General features: G+C 35.5%; 1 protein-coding gene across 4 annotated transcripts in view; it reads right to left on the bottom strand.

Annotated features, from left to right (window-relative positions):
• Positions 1-25,961, bottom strand: part of HEXO3 (beta-hexosaminidase 3) — a 296,756-nt gene that overhangs the window by 229,766 nt on the left and 41,029 nt on the right. For 3 of the 4 annotated variants that reach the window (XM_089829123.1, XM_089829130.1, XM_089829136.1), the window contains 3 exons: positions 21,311-21,381; positions 2,109-2,239; positions 1,953-2,018 (listed from right to left, as the gene is read on the bottom strand). In XM_089829123.1, coding sequence (XP_089685249.1) covers positions 1,953-2,018; positions 2,109-2,239; positions 21,311-21,381 — 268 coding nt within the window. The remainder of the gene's footprint in view (positions 1-1,952; positions 2,019-2,108; positions 2,240-21,310; positions 21,382-25,961) is intronic. The other variant, XM_089829126.1, reaches the window with a different exon arrangement.

Genomic DNA, 25,961 nt, shown 5'->3' with positions numbered 1-25,961 from the left:
TTAGGTTGTTTGGAGTAGGGTTCCATTTGCCTGTAGGGTTCAAACAGTATCATGGATCAGTCAACTTCAGATGGAATTTCATTTTGAGCCCTAGTTTGCATTTTATGAGTAACTGACAAAATAATTATTATTTCCTTAGTTTGGGATTATAATTAAACAATAATATAAATTTATACAATATTCACTTTGTAACAAAATAATAAAAAGTGACTTTATTATCACTTTTTAATAAATTAGTAAAGAAATAGGGATGGATATAAAGGTGTTTTGGGAGCTCATTTTGCACATCTAGAATGCATAATTTCAACCTACAGGTCTAAGAAGACATCAGGATTGAGTTTCCAGCTGTTTTAGCATTAAGAAGGAGGATCTCTCAAGCATTTAAGCTTGGATGTTCCTCCACTGTTGATAATATTCAGTTTTATATGCACTTTTGATTGTTTGTAGCACTTGAACAACAATTTTCTCGTGAGGGGTTTTGACTTTAGGCTGAAGAAAGAGAAGGGATTGCATATCAAGCCCTTTGAGGCATTATTTGGTCATCATTGTAACTCCTAGCATATCATACCTCTAGAGGCAGATTTGGCATCACAAATTAAGAGGTATCATCACTGTTTTAGATTGATGTGGAGTAGCATTGGAGCAAGAAGAGGTCAAAGTTGATCGGGGACTATTTTCAGAGCACATTCATCAATGCTCAGTCCACCATACAACCCAGTTAGCTGTGTTTCTTTTCCTGTAGCTGATGTCAGCCACAAAGAACAACCAACAGGGTATTTTGGAATGCAGATCAGTCACCAATCCATTTCCAAAATTTACAAATTAATTAATCGGTAAAACTTTTTCCTTGGTACAATTTTGTGTAGATCATTTGTGATTTAGGGAGTTTTGGAGTTGTTTCAAATCTGATAAATTTTGTAATTAATATTAATTTTGATGATAATGAAGAAATATTTGGTATAGAATTTTTGTTTAATTTGTATGCAAGTTATTGTTTTTGTTTTCTCTATTTGGCATATGTCAAAACTCCCCTAAACAAGCATCAAACCAAGCCTTAAAACTTGGAAATCAGAGCACAGTGACAAATGCTTGACAAAATGCCAATACACTTAAACTGAAGAAACCAGGTCAGGATTGAGTTGGAATCTTTCAGAAATAGAATTTAAAAAGTAAGCTAAAACATTCATTTTATTTATGTTCTTTTTTTGCAAAGAAGACTATGTCTGCCAGCTGAGTCCCATCATCGGGACTTGGTGAGACAGACTCTGACTCATCACTCACCATGACTTGGAGAGTCACAACCCAGAATCATCCGAGTCCAGGTCTGGGTCGCTGAAACTTGCCCAAGACCACCCAGCTCATGACTCACAGAATCAAAGCGAGTCTCGGCTAGTTTGGAAACTCCAATCCATACAAGTATGGGCAGAACAATGTGTTTCCATGCTCTTGTATGCCAAAAGGTTAATGCATACTAAATAGTCTTGTTTTCAAAGTTAATCCGGAAAAAAAGTATGCTAGAAACAATTAGAATTATAAATGAATAAAGAAAACAACAAAAATAATAAAACAATTTACTGCCAAATAACATGAAATAAACTCATTTCCATTACTAAGACATTAATCATTGACTTATCAGAAAATGGACAATGACCAAGTAAGTATTGGAAGACAATATAAGATAAATTTTAGCTAACGTATAAAACTACCGTCTACACCAACTCTAGGCCCAATTTCGATTCTTGTCTTCTACCATTGAACATATTAGCAAAAACTATTATTCAATACATAGACATAAATTATGCCTCTACATATAGCACTCATTTAACATGATTTATAAAACTATAATAAGTAGCTAAATTAGAATATTTCAATCATTTGAACTATGGTCTACAAAAATCAATGGAGCAAATATCTAAAGATTTATAATGAGAAAGAATATTATGAAAGCATACCAAGAAGCAGCATGTCCAGGAACATCAATTTCTGCTAATACATTGATCCCTCTCATCTGAGCATATCTGTGGGATTTTATTGGAAGTCGTCACTTTAATTTCTAATATCTTGTATCATATTTACATTTAGGTGAATGTATCACTTTAAGCTCTTACCTAACTATTTCCCTCGCATCCTCCATTGTGTACCGCTCTGTAAAGCTATAAGCACCATTCCATAAATTTGGAAGAGATGGAATCTCTAAAGGAAATGATTGTTTATCTACAATATGCCAATGTAGAACATTCTGCATACAAGATATCAAATGTTCAGATCAAATGACATTAAAAAATGAGAACATGTTACAAGGAAAATAACAATATGTATTTTTATTTTCTTCTAACATCAAAATCAAATCTTACTCTCTAGATTCAACTTAGTAAACTATACTAAGATAGAATTTGATTTCTCAATTTTATTTAAGAATCATAAGAAAGAAGGAATCAGATTGTATAGCCAAATGTCAAAGATTTGTCGATGAAAACACACCAACAATACAGATTTCAATAAAATAGTTTGTTAAATTCAAGCATAAGGGTTTGACCAATTTTATTTATAATTCAAATTGCTGAAAAACTTAGACTTGGCAATGAGTTCACAAGCACAAAAATTTAAAGAACTTTGGGCTCAGAAAAACTCAACAATAACTGGAAAAATTATCAAATACTTAAAAATATAGTACCTATAAAAATATTATTCAAAAAGTCAAAAAATATACTAAATGTGTAGAACAAATTTCTAATTTCCATCAGCTATAAATTAATGCATCTTTCTATAGAGAACTACATATTTTGGATATACATATATGTCAAACTAGATCTATGTTTCCAAAAAATAAGAATTTAGATGTAATGACCCCATTTTTATCAGGTTCCTACAATTGGCTTGGTCAGTTCACCATTGCAACCCTCATGAGCTAACAGTGGGATTGAGGGTCTCAGTTGTGGGATTCTAGGCTTTTCAACAACCTATGTTGTGTTTTGGCTCCAATTGAGGGACTTACTATTTATATTAAGTCAAACTATTGGTTCCGATGAGCTCAGTTGAGTTAAAGGAGTTGGGTGATCCTCCCAGTTTTTATTTTGGGCTTCTGATTTGGGCTCCAAAAATCTTGGAGGGAGCATCTATTTATAATAAGTCACCCTATCAGGTTCATTCATTGTCTTTCATCATCAAGATCACTTTAGTGTTGTCAGATTTCAATTTTGATGCTTCTTCAGTTGTTTTCGCAAAACGAATGAGTTATTATTATTATTTATCTAAATAAGTTGAGGTTTCTATTTTTGTTGGTTTTGTTGATCAATCACCTCAGTATCATACCTCATTGGAACCGGGACAAAAAAATTTAAATCGTGGGAACAAGAAACACTGGCCTTGCATATCAAAATATTAAGTTATGGTGGAAAAGGTCATTTTTGGAGCCAAAAGTAATTAATAAATTATATTAATAGCACTTTATTATGTTTTTATGTTGTGTAGAAAAATCTTCTTAAGTGGAGTTCTTTTGGAAACTAGTGCCATTTGGAGATTATAATTATGAGGACATTTGATGAAAAAAGCATCCAATTATTTGATTATCTTATCTTTCTTTGTTGTTTTTGTGGCACTTCTGAAATTCTGAAATTTTGTGCCCTTGCTAAAGTATAAGAGTTTGGGATCTATAGCTGAAGTATTGAAGATTCAATTCTGAGATTGCTTGGCAAATTGTGCTAAGGTATACGATTTGTCATTTCTCCTGATGTATTAACTGTTGCTAAGGAGAAGTTTAATTTTTCTTGTTGTTGGAGATTGTTTTGGAATTTGTGAAGGAATTCACGAATTGTTATATCAAATTATGTTTTGGTTAATTTGGAGTTGGTTGAGTGCCAATTTATATTTGTTGTTGGGTGTTACTTTCTATCTACACTTTGAGAGCAACATTTTCCAAATCTGCAGTTGCATTTGTTTGTCAAAGAATTCTTTGTTGTTGCTAGTCTTCATTTCAGAGGGTTTCAAGGCATGTCTTACCTATAAGTTCATGGATTGTAACTTCTACTTTTTATGGGTATTGTTGTTTTAGATAATTGGGGATATTTTATCAACTGGGTTGTTGGTATTTTGTGAAAATACTTAGTATCTAACTTGCTAGTGAAATCTAGAATTTTTCAACTATATATTCCTTGTGTAATATCTAAATATTTGAGTTGAAATTATTATTGCAAAATCTTATAGTTTGTTACTATATTGTTGTATCAAAATTGCAAAACCCAAAGAACAAAAAATAAAAAAATAAAGCAATTCTTCAGCACAAATTGTTTGAGAGCCAGTTGGGTTATCACAATAGTATCAAAGCTTGCTTGCAAAGTGTTTGATGAAATGTCAAACAATTGAATCATAAAAGAATTTGGTGTTTGATGAAGTTATAACCGATTGAGGTTGTTACAGTGGTATTAGAGCAGTTTCCTGTCATCCTGTGGGGTAGGAAAGTTATTTTATTTTCAGATTTTTTGTTGCATTTGGAGTGACCAGTACTCTAGCATTTTCTAGCCATGGACAGACATAGAGGAAAGAGAGTTCTAGAAGTTGGTGGAGTAATGAGGAAGTTAGTGCTAAAATGAATGCTTTGCAGGAGAGTATGGAGAAACTTAAGCTCAACAGAGGTTGGTGGAGAACTTGTCGGATCCAGAGACAGTTCAGAGGGTAGTGAGGTATATGGTTTCCGCCTTTAGAAGGCTGAGATTGAGATTGTAGGGAAGGAAGCTTGAGTTTTCCCTGACAAGTGTCCATGATGCAGATGTACCTGTATTTAGTATGGCACCTACTAGTCCTAGTTAAAGTGTTGACGGACTCATTTCACAAAGATCAATAGATGTGTTAGTACTCTTGGTGGATAGCGGCATTGAGGTTCAGCAGGTTGAGGCTCCCAGAGTTGTTGCAGTTAGTGTAGAGACAGTTGATGTAGTTGTTACTATGAACACTTTTGGCTCTCTTGAGGAGGGGATTATTATTGGAGATTTGTATGTGAGTTACCATAGTGTTTCTCCAGTATAGGAGGCAGTTGCTTCCTCAAGTAGGACCGATGCATGTATGGAATCACCCAGCTATGATGTAGGTGATTTTTGTGTTACAATGGAGTCAATAGATGTGGGTTCATGCTCTAGCGTTATTGATTCACAAATTGACATTGAGTCGTGTGTAGTGTCAGCAATTGAGGCTTTATTAGAAGATGTGGATGCAGATAGTATGGACACATCTGATGATACATTTGATGATGCTATGAGCTGCAACGGGTATGATAGCCCTTGCCAGGTATCAACTGATAACTCCGAGGAGGTTTTGGATGGTCCTAGGATCAGTGTTTACAGGACCTATCTTTTGAGGTGGAAGTTGAGACATGCAAGGATATTGATATTGTGAGGGCTCCCATTTCTTATAATGAGGAGTTCATTGAGGTAAATAGTTGTTGTATCTCGGATGCAGAGTTGTGCGAGGTCAATAGCACACATGCAACGAGTGATCTTGTGGTGGGTAGTTCTGATTCGGTTTCCTATCACAATGTAGTTAGTGAGACAAGGAGCTTGCATAGGAGTCAATGGTTACAGAGGCATCATGTGACTTGTCAGCTGTGTTAGCCGACTGGATGGGTCTGGCGATGTTTCTGTAGCCGACGGTCCGGCGGTATTTTGTATTCTGTAGCCGACGGTCCGGCGATGTTTCTGTAGCCGACGGTCCGGCGGTAAATAGTTTGTAACGGATAGAATAATTGTGGCCGACGGACTCCTTCGAGAAGGTTCGGCAGTAGTATTTATATCCCGTCCGGGATCATTGTAAATCATCATTCATCTACTATTGCGAATATAATTCTGCTATTCTGCTATTATTGTCTGTATGTGTTGACTTCTTTACCTGTACGGTAAACAAGCTGAAGGTGAGTGATAGTGACATTTCTTCAACTCTTGAGCATTATGATGCTATTTTTCAAATGTTAGCTATATCTGGTTGGGGTGCTCCTGTGTTAGTTGAGCACGATGCTAGTAGTCTTTCCCTAGTAGAGGTTCATGCACTTTGAGAGGTTGTTAGGATCTTAAAGCATAGTTACTCTCAGTTAGTTGTTGACAGGGATTACCTTTTCGAGTGGGGTAGTACCAGTTATGAAATTTTGTTAGGGAAAGAGGAGGAGGTGGTTGAGCTCACCCAAGAGCTTGAAGTGACTATGGACTCTCTTTAGTGTACTGAGTTGGCTCTTCAGGAGTCATAGTCACAATTGGATGAGGTCACTGTGGAGTTGGAGCATGTTCGGACCACACTATCCCCATATCTAGTGCAGTTGCATATTGTGGTTAGTGGTGAGTTTGCTTCTATGGTTGGAGATAATGGATGCGATAATGTGGCCGAGACATTCATCTAGCATATGGGTGCAGTAGGTACAAAGAAGGTGAGAGCATCAGTTGAGACGAGTTCTCATGGTGATTTGCTTCCTTTTATCGGAAGAGAATATATTTCTTCATTTTAGATAGCTAGTACCATTGGACAGTTAGCAGTGACACATCTTCAGAGGGATCAGTTGTGGGTCACAGGGGAGCAGGTTGATGCTTCCACATATAATTTCTACTGCACAAAGTCCTTCACAGAGTATCTATTGGAAAGTTCGGATGAGGGGGAGGATTCATACAGTGTCTCAGGGTACTCTCATCCGAAGCTCTTGTGCTATTCAGAAGTTGGTGGGAAAAATTTGTAGAGACTTTTTCTACTATGCTTCCCCATAGAGATTTTAAGTTTGGGTTTGTTGAGAGGGTTGCCCAGGATCTTGCCCGACCAATAGGTCGGAGTTAGAAATTGGAGCCATCTTCTAATTCCCAATTTGATGATGATGAGCCCTTGACAGAGATTAGGAGTTTTCATTGGCATTACACTGTGAGGAGTGCTCATCATTTTGCTTTTGACCCACAGGTAGAGGACTTGGTTTCACGTTAGTGTGGGTTGGCTCCAGTTTCATACCATCAATTATGGGATGGGTTAGCACCATCTTTTGCAGATGGGATTGACAGCTGCAAGTTAGACCCCTTGTAGTATCTACACACCCAGGACATTTTCACAAGGGTTGGAGTTGGTATTAGTGATTCAAATACCTACGGTTGTTACCATCTCCACAGTGCAGTTGGGTGTGAGTATCAATTTGATGGGAACTCAAATGTGGACAGAGTTGGTATTTCTATTGGGTTGAGTTCCAATGAGTTGTTGCCTTCATCAGCACCTAGGGTCAATTTTCAGATGGTTTTGATGTTGACACTCGTTATTTGTGTGTTGGTGCTATAGGCGTTGCTTGTACATGTTAGGGATAATATGCAGTTCTACCTTTGGGATCCAGGTGAACTCTGATGTTCATTTTGCTCTAGGATTGCTTGGGGACAAGCAATCTTAGGGAGGGAGGACTGTAATATCCCCATTTTTAGCGGGTTCGTGCAGTTGGCTTGTTCAATTCATCATTGCGACTCTCGTGAGATGACAGTGGGATTTGAGGGTCTTAGTTGTGCGGTTATAGGCTTTTCCGTAGCCTATGTTGTGTTTTGGCTCCAATTGAGGGACTTACCATTTATAATAAGTCAAACTGTTGGTTCCGATGAGCTCAGTTGAGTTAGAGGAGTTGGCTGATGCTATGAGTTTTATTCCAGGCTTCTGGTTTGGGCTCCGAGAATCTTGGAGGAAGTTTCTATTTATAGTAAGTCACCCCATTAGGTTCATTCATCGTCTTTCATCATCAGGATCACTTTAGTGTGGTCGGATTTTGATTCTGATGCTTCTTTAGTTGTTTTTGCAAGATGGGTGAATTTTTATTATTATTCATCTAAATAAGCTAAGGTTGTTATTTTTGTTGGTTTTGTTGGTTACCTCAGTATCATACCTTGTTGGGATCGGGACGAAAAGTTTTAAATCATGAGAACAAAAAATAGTGGTCTTGCATATCAAAATATTAAGTTATGATGGGAAAGGTCATTTTTGGAGCCAAAAACAATTAATAAATTATATTAATGGCATTTTATTATATTTTTATGTTCTCTAGGGAAAGCCTCTTAAGTGGAGTTCTTTTGGGAAACTAGTGTCATTTCGAGATTATAAATATGAGGACATTTGATGAGAAAAGTATCCAATTATTTGATTATCTTATCTTTCTTTGTTGTCTTTGTGACACTTCTAAAGTTCTGAAGTTTTCTGTGCTTGCTATTGTATTGTAGATTCAATTCTGAGATATCTTGGCAAATTGTGCTAAGGTATACAATTTGTCATTCCTCCTACTATATTAACTGTTGCTAAGGAGAAGTTTAATTTTTCTTGCTATTCGAGGTTGTTCTGGAATTTGTGAAGGGATTCACTAGAATTGTTATATCAAATTGTGTGCTAGTTAATTTGGAGTTTGTTGAGCACCAATTTATATCTGTTGTTGTGTGTTATTTTCTATCTACACTTTGGGAGCAATATTTTCCAAATCTGCAGTTGCATTTGTTTGTCGAAGAATTCTTTGTTGTTGTTAGTCTTCATTTCAAAGGGTTTCAAGGCATGTCTTACCTGTAATTTCATGGATTTTAACTTCTAATTTTTATGGGTATTGTTTATTTAGATAATTGGGGATATTTTATTAATTGGGTTGTTGGTATTTTGTGAAAATACTCAGTATCTAAGTTGATAATGAAATCTGGAATTTTTCAGCTGTATATTCCGTATGTAATATCTAAATATTTGAGTTGAAATTATTATTGCAAAATCTTCTAGTTTGCTGCTATATTGTTGTATCAAAATTTCAAAACCTCAAGAACAAAAAAAAAGAAAGCAATTCTTTAGCACAAATTGTTTGAGAGTCAATTGGGTTATTACAGTGGTATCAGAGCTTGCTTGCAAAGTGATTGACAAAATGTCAAACAACTGAATTATAAAAGAATTTGGTGTTTGATGAAGTTATAACCGGTTGGGGTTATTATATTAGAAATATGTTAAAATACATAATATAAGTGTAAAGAAGGTTTGAGTCAAAGAAGATCCGTTTAGAAAACAACTAATGGAAAGCTTAAGCAAGAACTTAGGACATGGTGAGCACACAAGAGGTTAAATCTAGAGTGCTGGTTGTTTGCAGGAGGGAGCGTAAAATGATGGTCAGGGAGGAGTAAGGATAGGTAAAGACCGAGAGGAGGTATAGATTCAGGAGATGGGGTCCCACAAGTGGGTGGAAACCCCAAAGGCCCATGCGATAATGTTGGGCCATGTGAAGAGCCTCAGATAAAGGATTAAAGGAAAATAGAGGGTACTTCAGCAAAATCATGGCCTTGGTGCTCCCTTTTTGGAGTCAAACCAAGCGGTTACCAGATTAAAGGAAAACAACAAGTATATCAGCAAAATCATGGCCTTGGTCCTCCTTGTTTGGAGTCAAACCAAACGACAAATCTATTTTTCATCAAACCAATAATATATTGGACCCAATGTTGGTTCCAAAAACTGCAAATTGGAAATCCAAGAGTTTGCAACTTCTCCGATAGGATTCCGCAATCAGCTCTAGCCAACGAACAAGAATCACCTTGATTTCTCTGCACTTCAGGCTCCACTACACCTAGGCAGGAAGACCTTCTCTTCGAACTTGGTCACTTGGTTCAGAGCTTTTCTATAGAAAATTTAAGCTTTGGAGTGTTCTTCAATAGGAAAAACCCTTGAACTCAATTAATATGGAGTTATGTGATGGTTTGACATGAATGTTTTTGTATGAACTTTTTAATAATGAGTTTGAGATTTGTAAGAAGGAAGTTATAGATTTTCTGACTTCAAATATTAATCCAATACTTCAATGATAAAAAGGCTAGTGCTTTATCTTATTCCAGCAACAAAGTCAACTACAATGAAGATTACAATGTACAACTTTATAATATTCTATACACATGAACTATAAAGAATTTAATGATTAAGACACAACAGATCACATATATATATGCAATTCTAAACTAGTCCAAATTACACTTACTCCTAAGGTTGGGGAGATAGACTGGACACAGATTCGGAAACAATTAAATATTTCACAATATCTGCGATGATCGAGTTTAAAATGCCATTGATGACCTTGTCCACTTATCTAATATAAATTGTTTATGGAATTTAAAAAATGATTACAAAGGACAAATTAATTGCAATTAAATTCTCCATGCCTTTTAAATAAACAAAAAGCAAAGAAGGCTTTTATTAATCATTAAAATATAATATTTGTATTTTATATTACAAAGTAATATTTAAGCTCCTTGTCCCTCCATACAAATGTTCTCCGTTTTCTTATAATATGCTTGTCGAATATGTTTGTTCAATATCAAATATTTCTTTTTTCTTTTTCACCATGGCAGACCACCTTTTATATCTTATCCTTGTATGGGTGTGACCACTTGGAATAGAAATTGTTTCTTTTCATCAAACATTGCACCCTTTTGAAATTATTTTCTTAATCTCATTGTTTTCTTTTAGGAAGCATTTAAACATGTTAAATATATTTATCAGGCCTTGCCATTATTTTAAATTATAACTATTGTTGCCGTAATGTCTTTTGAATAAAACTCCTTAAGTATACTCTTAAGTGCTCCCGTAAATTCTTTTCAAAAATTATTTGGCCGTGTGCATAGTTGACCCCCAATACATGTTTTTCTTGAGAATCCATCTATGCATTTGACCTTCTCTTTCCTAATAGTTCACTTTCAATATCGTTACTGTGTGTATCTTCAACCTTTCTTGGACGACATCACAATATTTCCATTGTGGGTGAGAGGAATGCTTGTGACTTCCAATGAAAGCGATAAGTCTTCATAATCTGAATGTGCTTGCTGGTTCCTATATGTTAACATGGAGACTCACGACACCATTTGTATCGAACTTTTCTCATATTGCTCAATAGACATTCAAACTTTGACTTCTCCTTTCACTTTCCACCGAGCTTGTGATTCTTATTGCTTCTAAAAGAGTTATCAGAGCGAATATATTAGAGTGGCCAATATAACTATGTTTTCATGGATTATGGTTATCTCTGACAGATGTCGTGGCTTCAAGTTTGTCGCCTATGCTAGGAGTGATCCATTGATCACCATCATTGCCTGAGATTGCTTGGCATCACTACAAGTATCCAAAATCTTCTTTAGCGGCTCCATTTCTAATCATGTGCATAAGAAACTGAATCCATCACAGCATGAAAGATACTTTCATCATATCATTTTCTATTTGAAGGCTACTGATGGGAATCTAAATGTTTACCATTTGATTGTACAAAGACGACATCATATAATTTTGATTCATTGAACCTTGGATTATGAACACTACCGATAACTTCTTCTATGATGGAATGCAAAATTCTTAGACTTATTGCAGGTTATAAGTTATTCTAGACTTCGTTATATGGTATATAGACTTTGTTATATGGTATAATCTAGAGTTCCACTATCTTTTTGTTTCTTTGCATGAAAATCTGATACCCTCAAACTTCATATCTTTTTTCTGAGTTTGTGTAACTTCCTTTGAATCTTTTCATCAACTATGCTTTGATGCGCTTGTTGTGTTATCATTCTTTGACATTTGATGCTACAATATACTGGAGCAATACAATAGATCCTCATAGATCTGCACATCCCCAAACACGGCACCATACCTGAGAAAACTTGTGATCCTAATTATATCTTTGTGTATTGCATGATGTGGTATTATATTATTGCTAGCTTACTATCTTCACACACATCATTGCTTATATAATTTCAAACATGTATATTCCATCTATAGTCAAAGAAGTTTCAGCTATGCAGCTCCTTCTAGCATTTTGAAACATATTGTTTGAATATAAGTAGTGGGTAAGATCTAAAGATTCTCCCTCTGCCATGGTGCCTGGGACTCTAAATTTTCCAAAATTTAGAGTTCCATCAGTGGCTCTTATTGGGGACATATGCTCCTTGTGGGCATATAATGAGATTCCAACCATCTCTAGAGGAGTAGACCGAGCATCTATGCTTCACATGATGCAAGGTGAAACTTGGGTGGCCCCAAGCCCCCAAAAATGAACATTGATTATTTCCTCTATCAAACACCTAATTCTAATCATGTAGCAACTCCTTCCTCCTAATTATGGTGTCCTTTCCCTTCAACATTTCAATCTGCTGCCCACATCTCAAACTTGTATTAGGTGAACCATCTTCATTGATAATACTAATTGGTTCCACTTCATAAATGAAGTCTTTGATATCTATCTTGTGTTCAGCCTTTGAGAAAGCAATAGGTACACTATGTTCTTTGCTGGATGAACGATTCTTATGCATTTCATCAGCCCTACAAATAGTTGGATTAAGTTCTTCTACTTGGATATCTATTTGCACACAATCTGAGCCCTCTTCATGATGTTGTTTCTTTACATGAAAAGGATTTGAAAATAACTCAAATTCAAGAACTATTGTTTTTCTTTCATCAAGAGTTTGATGAGCTAGGATACTTTGGAAATTTTCAAAGCCATACATATCTGACTTCATCTCATTAAACAACTCTTGCTCATAGGATGAACTAAAAGACACCTCACCTTCTGAATGCATATCATGAGTTTCATCAACTTCCCAATCAGGACTGCTCTCTTCATCATGATGCTGATGAACTTCATGAAAGCTTTCATCTGAAAGTTCCTCCTATTCATATGTTACATGCATTTCTATTTCATCTTCACTATATAATTCTTGTGAATTACAATCTCCTTCATCTCGTACCTCCTGAGTATGTGTTGATCCATCAACCTGTTCACCATTGTGGGTTGAGAGAAAAATTGAGTTATTTTGTCCACATGTTTTGAATATTCCATATCTAACAAAGCTGAAATTTCTTCCACGCTGAGAGAATCCTCTTCTTCATATTTACATTCGCCATCTATCATCGCATAAGTCTCAACTTGGCCCGAAACTTCTTCCCCGTTCAAATCAGGAACACCTTATGTGTTTGTTTCACTTTGGTACGACCTTCTTCCAATATCTTAGAAAGAAGCTTCAAATCGTGGTCACTTGGCAAGACTCTTAACTCAAAAAAATTGCTTATAAATTCCACATATGGAGGCTTGATGTTTGATGGTATCTCATGATAAATGTTTGTCATCCTCATGTACAAATGCGCTAATGACTCCCCTTCAAATCTTTCCAATTGGAAAAGGCATCAAGTAGAGATATGTTAAGATCCTCTTCCATGTTGTAATTTCAGTCTTCATCTGGTTCATAACACATATTATCCTCCTCGCCTACATCATGAAATTCATATAAGAATCATTATTCAAACTCTTCCCAAGACGAGATACATTGTGTGGGTAATCATTCATACACCTCTCTCGCATTGTCCTTCAATGTTCTGACAAACGGCTTCATCACCTGATCCTTTTGGGCAAACCTCATTGTCCTTTATGAATGTATAAAATGCATCCAAATGCCAAATTGCCGAGTCGTCCCATTCTCCATGGAACTTTGGTTCAAGTTGTGAAAGCCTTTGGGATAACTTGCTACGTTCATAATCAAAATTGTTGAAATCCAATGGCCAGATGCCATCTGGAATAAAAGGCTTTCTTTGAAATGATGGATACATTTGAAAAACTATCCACCATCTCCTTCTAAGTCTTCTCCTTTTCAACAGAGCTACCAACTAAAAATTTTATTGAATAGAGTCACTGCATCTTTCAAGGAATGTATTGATTTGTTGATCTTTCGGGTTCTTACTTTCAATAGAGTACGCTTCCAAACAAACTGATAGAATTACTTACTAATTTAGTTCTACAAAATCTGAAATTCGGGATAACTTTACAACACCTATTGTGAGCAACTCTTCCCAGCGGAGTCGCCAATCTGTTGATGCCCAAAACCATAGATTGAAAATCCAAGAGCTTGTCACTTCTCCAATAGGATTCTGTAATCAGTTCTGGCAAACGAATGAGAATCACCTTGATTCCCCTGCACTTCAGGCTCCGCTACACCTAGGCGAGTAGACCTTCTACTCGAACCTGATCACTTGGTTTAGAGCTTTTCTAAAGGCGAAGCTTTGGAGAGTTCTTCAATTGGCAAAATCCTTGAATTTGATTAATATGGAGTTATGTGATAGTTTGAAATGAATATTTTTGTATGAGGTTTTTAACAATGGGTTTGAGGTTTGTAAGAAGGAACTTATAGATTTTCTGACTTCAAATATAAATCGAATACTTCAGTGATGAAAACACCAGTGCTTTATCTTATTCGGGCAATAGAATCAACTACAATGAAGATTATAACGTACAACTTTATAATTTTCTATGCACATGAACTATAAACACTTTGATGATCAAGACGTGATGGATCAAATATATATATGCAATTCTAAATTAGTTTAGATTGTGCTTTAACTCCTAAGGTCAGGGAGACAAACTAGACAGATTCAGAAACAATTAAATATTTCACAATATCTAGAATGATTGAGTTTAAAAAGCCATAGATGACCTCATCCACTTATCTGACATAAATTGTTTATGGAATTTTAAAAATGATTACAAAGGACAAATCAACTACAATTTAATTATCCATGCCTTTGAAATAAACAAAAAGCAAAAAAGGCTTTTATTAATCATTAAAATATAATATTTGAATTTAATATTACAGTGTCATATTTAAGCTCCTTATCCCTCCGTACAAATGTTATTTTTCTTATAGAATGCTTGTCGAATATGTTTGTTGAATATCGAATATATTTATTATTTTTCACTAGCGTAGAACACCTCGTTGGATAGATATTTTGCAACCAATAGTTTTGCATAAAATCCAGTCTTAAAATAGGATGACCAGCCACAGTGTGTGAGACAGAACCTCTCTTACCTTAAAGGGAAGGCTCCCCCATCTCACCATTCCTTGCATCAACTCAAGGTAAGCAAGAAGTTGAGAGATTTTGTAAGGGGTGTTACCAATATTCTTTCCTCAACTTTTACAAAAGAGTCCATTCTAGAGTGGACATCAGAGACGATAGAGTTGGCCTATCATTAGAGTCTCATTACAACCATTAGAACCTGCTAGCCTGTCGGAAAATAAATCAGTTCAGTTATAGGCCAATACCATGGCTAGAAATAAAAATGGGTGCTCTAAGGTTTCATCTTTGTTAACAAGCACAAGTAAGATGCCTCTTGCCAAGACATTCAATGTTGCAGTTATGAGTAGCTAACATCAATATTGTTCTCTTCCTAAGGAGATACGCAATCTCCTTTCTTTTGCAGAATTTATGGGTGTACCTAAAGCAGATGATAACTGGGTATCTACAAGCTCCTTTTAGCAGCAAAAATAGAAAGAAATATTAAATGATAATAAAGAAACCATTGGTCAGAAATTGGAAGAGATTACAATTAAGGGACAAACCATTAGAGATGTTGGAAATGTGACACCAAGGTGTGAGGCCTATTCTGAAATTTGCAACAGCAGTTCAAATCATGAGGTAACATTTATTTCAAATGGAGGTAATGATGTTGATGATGGTATTCAACTTAAGAATGGGATGACAAGTTCAGTATGTAGGAAGTCTAATTTTGAATCTCATAGAAGCCAAGTTGAAGAATTTTTTGAGCCACTTCTATCTAAGCATGTGAAGAATCAAGATGGGGTGTTGTATGATAATTGGAATGGAAGCATGGACGAGGCTCCCACAACTCTGATTTGGGGCAGCGATAGCTTACACCCTCCTTCTTGTAATATGGTAACTCTTTCACTTGGGAATAGCCATGAAGGCCCGTATGCAAGTGGTGGCCATGAGGCTTTCTATGATAATACACTTAAAGGGGTCAAAAATATAACTAGAACACATCATAATAATTCTGAAGTTCACAACAGCAGTGACACAACTGAATAGCCATGAAGGCCCGTATGCAAGTGGTGGCCATGAGGCTTTCTATGATAATACACTTAAAGGGGTCAAAAATATAACTAGAACACATCATAATAATTCTGAAGTTCATAACAGCAGTGACACAACTTCGTTACCTCAAGATGTGGCATCCTTTGGTCAAAAAGAGAACAATGATTTGTATTCTATATTTGAGGGTACACATTGTGCAAGCATGGGATGTGATGATGGGAATGGTACAAGTCACATAAGCCTGATTTTGTGTACTTTGGGATAGATGACATAAAACATTGTCAAAGGTTGAATAAATATTGGTTAGATAAAGCTATGCAAGCAAAGATATTTTCTGCCCAAGCAAGACAATGTCTCCAAAGAGTCAAAGAATGCCATAGTTAGATAGATGATGCAAGGAAACAAAGGGAATCATCCATTAGATCTTTATTTCTTCCAACGGAAGAGGCCAATGTTGATTTAGATGGAACAACAAGTAATATAGAGGGTCAGGATTATTTTGGTGAGTTTGCACAAGAGAGTAATCTGGACATAGGTATTTTAGAGGCATTAGGTGATGAGACTTCATGTCATGATGAGTCTGATTTCTTAGACCATACCCTAGAAATCAGAGTAGTGTGTACTCATAGTGACACTGAATCCCAAGATCATGATTCGGTTGTATGTGCAGACACATGGGGAGCTTAGTGTGGTGACACTAGTTTCATCATTGACAGAGGAGGTGATCTCAGAGGTACAAAGTTACAATACTATAAATGAGGATACATGCATTAGTAAATGCATATTGGATACTCCTTACAGCGATGTACATGACTTCGACACAATATTCTACCATAGCACAGATTCAGAGGTAGTACACATGCCTGAGAACTATCATTTTCAGACTCCTCATCGCATGATTAGACAACTTAGGGTTGATGACAGGAGGGTAGACATAGTGGTTGAGCACTTTGATGTCACTCGAAAAATGTTATCTACACCCAGTTGGAGTGCTCTTACGTCTGATGAGCAGGATAGTGGAGGATTTTCCATGGCAGATTTCCATGCTCTTCATAAGGCTATGGGGATATTGAAGTAGGACTTATACTATCCATATTGTGATAGTTCGCTCTCATCTTAAGAGGATAGAGTTATTGACTATAGGCACTTGACTTAGCAGTTTGGGAGGATTGGTTGGTGGGACCAGCAAACGATCCAACATTATGTCAAGCAGTTTCCAACATGGGCTATCACATATATATCATAGAGATTTCATCCGGGATCATGGTTACAAGATGATGTGGGTATTAGCAAACATGATGCTTTGGACAATTATTACTTTCGTGGTGGTATCACAGTGATTGCAGAGAGATATGGCATGATAGAGGTTTCCAGTTATCCCTGTTTATACCTGATGGATGGGTGCTAGTTTAGATGGTATTGGAATTCGAATGTTTTTTTGTTTGACGCCTTCTCTCACAAGGATTCCAATATGTTACCACCTTGGTTGTGGGAACACTCTCATCCAGTGTGGGATCCTAGTATTATCCTATGCAGTGCATTTCATTGGGTGATCCTTGATGTGTTGCTTCATATCACACACCCAGGAGTGTATATCAGAGTGGCGCAATAGGAGTTTGTTCATTGCTTGTGGACAAGCAATCTCGGGAAAGGGAGGATTTTCATGTCCCTTTCTAGAGTGGACATCAAAGATGATAGAGTTGGCCTATCATTAGAGTCTCGTAGGCTGGTAGTGGTGTTTACAGACTCAGTCAGGGTATACAGTGTTCGGATCTGTAGTTTCAGATAGTAGGAGAGCAGTTGAGAGCAGTTCCTTAATTGTAGGAGGATTTTCCTACATTTTAGGAGGTGGAGATGGGTTACATTCTTGAGTCTCTATGAGATCATTCTATGGTTTCAGTTTTGGGAGATTCGAAGACATTCCTACTTTTTAGGAGTATCCCTAATTTTAAGGGATGAGACAATCAGTTATTTTAGATTATCCGGCATAAGTCATAGGAGGTGACGAGTTCAGTTTCACCTTGCAGAGGTGTTTTGGCTATCAATTTTCTATTTGGGAAATATTTTAATATATTTAAATATTCTCCTAAGTTAGCATTTTAATAATTGAAATAAGGCTAAGTTATAGCCATTGTGGGGTAATAAGGGGCTTTTTGGTCTCATCTCAGTGAATATCCCTTGATGTAATAGCTCATTGGAAAGGTCTTGAATTTTTTAAAATATTTCTCTTTTGACTTAGAGCATTTTGATGAACAGATTTCTTTCTATTGGGAAAAAGGTCATTTTTTGGATACTTGACCACTTTAAATATGAGAAATATATTATTTTATAACCCAACGCCACATGGAGACACTTTTAGGGTTCGAGCTAAGTTTGGTGGGTTATAAGGAGGTAAAGACAAAGTTCGAAGGCATTACTAACATATTACATCTTGGATTTGTGTTTTGGGCTCTAATTGAGCTTTCAGCATTTGGGACACCAAATCCACTTGCTTTGCCTGTTTGGGACGTAGCCCCCAAAACAGTGGTCTGTATTCTTGCAATTAGAAGCATCTTGGAGATTATGCAATGTTTCTTCTGGGGAACGCAGTACTGAGTCAGAGTTTTAGTTGGGGTTTAGGTATTTTACCCACGTGTGGGCACTTTGTAGTTGTACGGCCGCACCTAGCAGCCATCTACTTTTCCATGTACAACATTTGAGAGCTAGATTATGGCCGTAGCTTCCTTCTGGGCACATATTTCACCTTCACACCTTCAAGTTGGCTTTATTCTTGGTTGTAATCATCTGGATATTATTGTAAATCTTCCTCTAGTTACATATTAGGTGTATATTCAAAAAAACTACTTGAAATGAATTTGCTTTAAATGTATTTGGAATACATTTTCAGAACTGGTTCATGTTATTGTACTTCTGTTATTACTTATTGAAAAATCATCAAAAATATGAAACAATAACAATCAAACCCTTGTGCAACTTTTGTCTAGTTCTGCAAGAAAATTTTAATAAACAAGGAAAACAAATTTAAAAATATAAAATTACAGCAGATCAGCAAAAGAGATCCATCAGGGATCTTTCACTTTTTGTGTTTGTTTTGTTACCCATCTTAAGAGCCTAGAACTTGTTTGAGAGAAAAATAGAAGGTGATAAGAAACGAGTGGAGCTGATTTCCTGTAATAATGAATAGAAAGCCAATTCCATGGTGTGGCATACTCTACAAATTGGAGATGTCACAAAGTATTTGAAGAGATTACATGGCAAGAACCCATCTATGACAAAAATCTTCACCGATGATTGGAGGGATGGTAAAGTTGACCTTTTCGGGAGGTCAGTTGATGTTGATGTTGATGTTGGTGTTATTGTGGAGATTACAAGTCTTCCTATGGAGTATTTTAACATTTACAGAGATAGAAAGCTTTTTGATTTGACAATTATGAATATCCCTAAGGAGGATGTTGAGAAAAAGAAGCTTGTGAAGGTGAAAAAGGCCTATTATGTGCCTAAGAAAATTAGATTGGTGCGAAGGCAAGTGCTCACGGAGGTTATGCAATACTTCACTCTTGATGGAAGGTCAGTAGGGTTTATGGCTATCATTTTGTGCTTCTTAACCATTTCAGGTATGAGGTGAATGTCTCTTTCCTCTTCTACTTGATTTTGTCGAGTAATGATAGCATTGACAATTATAGGGATAACATGGCTCTCTATGAGAGCCTTATGCTGCTTATTTATGAGCATTTTCAAGCTTCCTCTGTTGAACAATAGACCTTTTCCATTTCTATGTTTGAAGAAGATGGGATGAGTTGTGAGGAGTCAGGGGATGATGGTAGGGATATTGATGTTGATGAGGATATAAGGGAGTCCCCCCCCTAAAGAAACCCAAATTGGTAGGTAACTCCCTTGTTCAGAGTGAAAGCAAAAAAGGGGTAAAGCCTTGGCCCCCTCTTTTGCTTGGTCACCAAAAGTGTGGGTTAATTTAATTTTTTCCGAACTAACATTCCCAAACTTGTACCAAAACTAGCTTATGATTTATATCAATCAACTAGTCGCTTGTGAGATATATGATTAATTAGACAGTCTTAAATAAAAGAGGGGTAAAACTTTATTCAAACAAGAAGAAATACAAAACACATGGACCAAACAAACCATATCAAGGTCTACTAAGTGGTCTAACTGAGGAGACAAACCCAGAGGTAATTGATCCTTATCCACAATATTTCAATTTTGCATGTAATTAGATGCCCATTTGGCCAAACAATATTCTACCTCATTCCACTCCTTGGAGATATGATTAAAAGTTACAGGATCCAAAGAAACACACAAATTGAGAATCTGGTTAAAAACGAAAGCTAACTGCCAACTAACATCCTCAGAATGTTAATGAGATGACAAATGCACCACTGCCTGTGAACTAGATTCACAAATGAACCTGCTCCATCTAAGAGCACAAGAACTCTCCACAACATACAAAATAGCAATAGCCTCCATCAACTTGTTATATGATGACCTTTATAAATAGGGAACATAAACTGAACAATCCCTAAGCTATCTCTACCAACTTCAGAATTACTATATTAATGAATCTATAATTTTATTTAGTAATCAATTAATTGACACATTCTAGATCCCTCTACCTCTGAATTATTAGCTAATGAACAAGTAATTACACAATTATGCATTACTTGTAGGTTAACTAAATAATTTGGTTATTATCAAATAAATTAAATAGTTAGTCAACTATTCCATCGACCTAATTAATTAATTTGTAATCTTCCTCACATGTCACTTGATTCCATCCATCTCCATTTTAGTTTTTAGTTTTCTTTCAGATTAACTCCCCTTCCCTTTCTCTAGTTTTCCTCTCTTTTCTTCCCTTTACACTAGTAGTTCCAGCCACTTACCATGTTTCATCTTCCCCCATTAATATTTATAACTCAATAAAATATCACTTTCATTTCAAGATTTAATTGTTTCGTTAGAAATGCATCCACTTGCAAGATCAGAAAAGTCAGAACATGGATTTCCGTTTTATCATGGCCCGTATAGCAAAGAATCAGATGGAAGCAGCTTAAGTAGTCCAAGAATTTGAAGAGACAATATGCCCCAAAGGAAATAATTCACAAACAAGCTGAGAAGAAACACGTTTATTTGAAGGTCCATAGATAGACAAAATAATTGTGGGAATGGAACAACACTAACCATCAAAACAGCGAGAGAGAGAGAGAGATCAGTGTTTATTTTCTTTAAGCATTCTAAGTGATTTTTCACAAACCTTAGTCCTTCAAATGGAATCAACATCAAAAAAACTATAAACTATAAACCCTTTTTTCAACATTTCTGTTTTGAGAGCGAGAGATAAATGTTAAGCATTCTTAGTGAGTGTTTTTTGGCAAACCTTAATCTTTAAAAGGGATGTCCAATTAAACTTTTTGAAAACTGTTGATAGGAATAGAGAATCTACCAATTTTGAGTAAGCCATAGCATCAATCACTTTCTTGAGTATCTCCAAGGGTTGAAAATGCCGTGCTGTATCTGCATTAACATTTTAAGTTGCATGCGGAAATTATTAGAATAAATCCATTGCCTAGGCTCAAATATAAATAACATGTCCTTTTCACTTGTCAATGTTGCTATTGCAATAATAAAATACAAGGGTAAATGATATCAACTCAATATGAAGGTAAGAAGAAATTCTCTGTTAGTCAGAATTTATTGTGCCCGTGATCATGATCCTATTCTATTGCTTTGTGTAGTTTTGCATGCTACTTCTATTTATCAATTGATAGAAGGAAAATCCCTATGGAGTCAATCACAGCAGATCAATCATCTATAACCATCTTGATACATTTCAGTGCATTGCATGTGTAAATAATCAGGCAAAAATTTAAGAAAAAGCTTTTATAAAGGCAAAAGAAATAAGCTTTTATACATAGTGCAACATATATGGACAATATGTCATTTCTTCTCTATCTTACATTTTAAGGAGAAGCCCACATTGTGCAGAAGAGGCCTTACATGCTATGATATTGGTTCTAGTTTGGATCTTGGTACTGCAAGCTACTGAAAAAAGGTAGCTATTTTGTTGAGCCAATTAATGGTTTCATCTAAAAATTTGCATTTTTGGCTAGTTTTAATTAGGTAGGTTTTTCTTTGTTGCTAATAAGTGTGCTTGCACATTTTTGTTTTATTAGTTTTCCTTTGCTTTAGTCGATTTTGTTTTGTTTGGTTTTTTGGTCGCCTAACTCTATAGCCCAATGGAGTGGATGAAGGCACTTAGACAACTAGATTCTATGTCACTCTTTGTTTTCAAGAACAAACGAGTAACATTCCCCAAACAAAGCCAGCTACTATCCTGCATTTTTTCATTACAAAATGCAAATAACAATACAAAACTTTTGCAAACTAGTTTCGCATTTCTCTAAGTTGAATTTGTTATTCAATTGGTAACACCCCTTACAAAAATTAGCTTCACCATCTAAGAAGCTTGCAATTGAAGCAACATTAGCGAAGGCAACAGTGAAGCATCTTGTATCCGAAGCTAGTGATCTTGCTATTCTCTTCCAGGAAAAACAAAAAGAAATAGCTGGCGACTCTAATATCTAGTGCACGAAGTCTCAAAAGGCCAATGATGAAAAGATGATGAAGAAAAAAAAATTGTCCCATGTTCAAAATAATCATGTCATCAAAGTGGACGTACAAGCAAGTTCGAAGTGAGCTGAAAATGATGTATTTGTGTCTCAAGGTCATGAACTTGGGAACACTTTGCATAAATGTTCTACCCCGGAGCTTGTAAAGGAATTTCTCATAAACAATTAAGACATTCCCAAGTCAAAAGTTTGTGAGCACTATGTTGAGCTAGGCAGTACAGTCATGTCATTACTGAAATCACATGAGTAAGGTTTTCTTGATCATTTTTAGATGTTGGTGATTGATGAACCAATCAAGCAAGTTGCAGTTGGCAAGAAAAAATCAGAATTTGCTCGATCAAGAGGAAGTCCAATCCGACATCTTGCTTGGTTGGAGGCTAATGGAAAGCTAAAGATTCGACATGTACCTGAACATGAAAATACTATCAAAGAAGATGTCAAAGAAGAATGCTCAGTTCTAGAGAAGCAGTTTCAATTCATTGACTTATCTTGGAGCAGTAGTACACGTGATTCATCTCAAAAAGGTGAATTCCTTCATCTCTTCCAAGATGGGTTACATCAAGCACTGACATCATCCAATTGTACATGTTCCATTAATATGAAGTTGCATGTAAACATGGAAGGTACTACAAGCTACTGAAAAAAGGTAACTATTTTGTTGAGCCAGTTAATGGTTTCATCTAAAAATTTGCATTTTTGGCTAGTTTTAACTAGGTAAGTTTTTCTTTGTTGTTAATAAGTGCGCTTGCACATTTTTGTTTTGTTTTTGGCCGCCTAACTCTATAGCCCAATGGAGTGGATAAAGTCACTTAGAGAACTAGGTTCTATGTCACTCTTTGTTTTCAAGAACAAACGAGTAACATTCTCCAGATAAAGCCAGTTGTTGTCTTGCATTTTGTAGTGACAAAATGCAGGTAACAATGCAAAAAAATTTCACACTAGTTTTACATTTCTCTGAGTTGAATTTGTTATTCAATTGGTTAATGTTGAGTGATCAATCAAAACCAATTCATGTAACAAATTCTTTTATTGAAGGCTTTCATCAAGTCTTTTTAGTTTTTTAATTTGTTGAGCCTATACTTGATTTTTGAAGCCTTCAATGATCTTTTTCTCATTTTGAGTGTGTGCTTGTTGGCTTTTGGTTTTGGGTTTTGGGTTTTGCTCAAGTCATTGCTTTCGATTTTTCCTTCAGTTCGGTCTATCTTAGGGCTTAATTGGAGTTGGAAATCAAAAGATATGACTATTTTAGTGCCCAAAAAGTGGACTCTTGAGGTGCAATTGCACAAATTAAAATATCATGTCTATAGTGCACTTTATGTTATATTTTTAAGTTGAGTTGCTTTTTAATTTTTAGTCCTAGCTTGGGAACTAATGTTCCCACTAGTGGTCTACAATTTATTTTTTAGTCAAAATGATTCTATTGTTAAGGTTCTAAAAATAATTAATTTTTAAACATTAATATTTTTTTTTATTGGCTGATCCCTATTTTCCTAGGGATATAATTGATTTATCGATACCAAAAATTACCAAAAATTAAACTCTAGAAAATTCCCCAAATTTGAATGGTTGTTCGTAGCACCATGAAACGTTCTTCAAATCTGCAAGCTTGCCTCTCCTCTAGAAATGGCGAAACGAATGAAAATTTTAAAAAGGTAAAAGAATTTTCTCTATATCATTTAAACTGGACATCTACTAATCAAAATCTCGAAAATAAAGCTTTCGAATAGAAACATTTATGAACGTCATTGACAATTGTTGAATTGTAGACCTGAATTTAATCCTACTAGCATCCAAGTGTCTTGTATGCCATGGCATGGTTGAGAAAAAAAGTGGAGGACTCCAAGAGATATTTCATGTCAGTGTTGCATATATTTAGAGAAACCCTAAGGCTTCCCCTGTTAGACTGGAATCTTCAGCTCCTATGCAATAAGACTAGAAAATATTCTCTTGGAGTACTCCATATCCCCACAAATGACAACCTTGAGAGCATCCCCTATTAGACTGGAATTCTTCAGCTCCTGCTGAGGGATGCATTGGGTGCCAAAGATGTCAACCATTTGGAAATTTAGATTGAGTATAGCAATCATGTGGTGAAAACCCAATAGACAATTGTTCCTCCTCTGTCACACTTACAGTGTACAATCTTACAGTTAGTGTATCTTGAATGCGTGGATTTTTGCAAGGGTGAAAAGGCCCTGCATAATAAAGAGGCTTGACATTACCCCATCTAGGCCAGTCCGGAAGTACAGATAAGAACCCATGTTTTCATTGATTATTTGAGAAAATAAAGCTTATGGAATGCTTTAGAATCGACAGGTGTATGGAAATTCCTTTGCCACCGCCCTTTGTGCATGTGCCCAAACGAAGTCTCCAAACAGGTTCTTCACATCCATTGAAGCATAATTCAAAGGCAATCTTTTTCCAAATATTGTAATTGCAAATGACATGATGGTTGTGTAGAATCTGGCATATGATATTGTGCCTCCCAACTCAATACAGTAGTACATAGACGATAACACAAAAAATTCATTGACAGCTGTTGGCTGAAATTTGTGAAAACTTTGACAAGGTTCAACAAAGTGGAGATCCATGGCATGCAAAGGTACCTCATAGACCAGTCCAGCAAGGACACCATAAATGATCAGAATGAGTGGCAAGGCAAGTGCGTTGAAAACTGGAGTGGCAGCTCTTCATCCAAATTTTAAAAGCCATGACTGGTAAATTTGGGGAATATCGAACAGCATCAGAATAGTACCGAAAATCAAAATATAATACAAAATGATGGAAGATATGATGGCGATATTTAGCATATAAAAACAATATGAATCAATTTGTTTATTTGATAAAATATGTAAATTAGTAATATAAAGAAAATTTTGAAAGAGGTTATATTTTAATATAGAATATGATTATGTTTTAGTATAGAATGTTCATTTATACTTATATTTTTTAATAATTTATATATAATGTTTTTGATTTTATAAAGTATTTATTGTGTATTTGACAAAATTTTGTCATCACAATTAAAAATTTCTAATTTATTATAATTATAACTATATAAATTTATATCAAATAAAATTATTATAAATAAAATATAATAAATTTTATAATTATAATTGTATTTCATATGATAATTGTAACTAACTATAACTAACTAAACTAAAAGATAAGTGCTAGCCAAAATCTTATAGTTTATTATTAATTTAAATTGAATCCTTTTAAAGTAAGTTTGTATTTATTAAACATAATCAAGATAGAGACACTAGATCTTATCGTATTGACATAGAAAGCTCTAGCTTGTACACTGTATTACATTATTAGTCATTAATGACCTCTTATATAAGCTCCAACTTGTATGTTGTGATTTGTAACTTGAGTTTGTCTACTAGTGGAGATCATAATAATTGGATTCTCACTTGGCATTCAATTTTGTGTGTCTCAACTAAAACTTAGATGGATTCTTAT

Source organism: Cupressus sempervirens, chromosome 1 (assembly GCF_028749045.1).
Source record: "Cupressus sempervirens isolate cs-2001-9-10 chromosome 1, ASM2874904v1, whole genome shotgun sequence".
NCBI classification, from domain to species: domain Eukaryota; kingdom Viridiplantae; phylum Streptophyta; class Pinopsida; order Cupressales; family Cupressaceae; genus Cupressus; species Cupressus sempervirens.
Note: the sequence above shows the minus strand (reverse complement) of the source record. Positions and strands in the feature narration are given on the sequence as shown.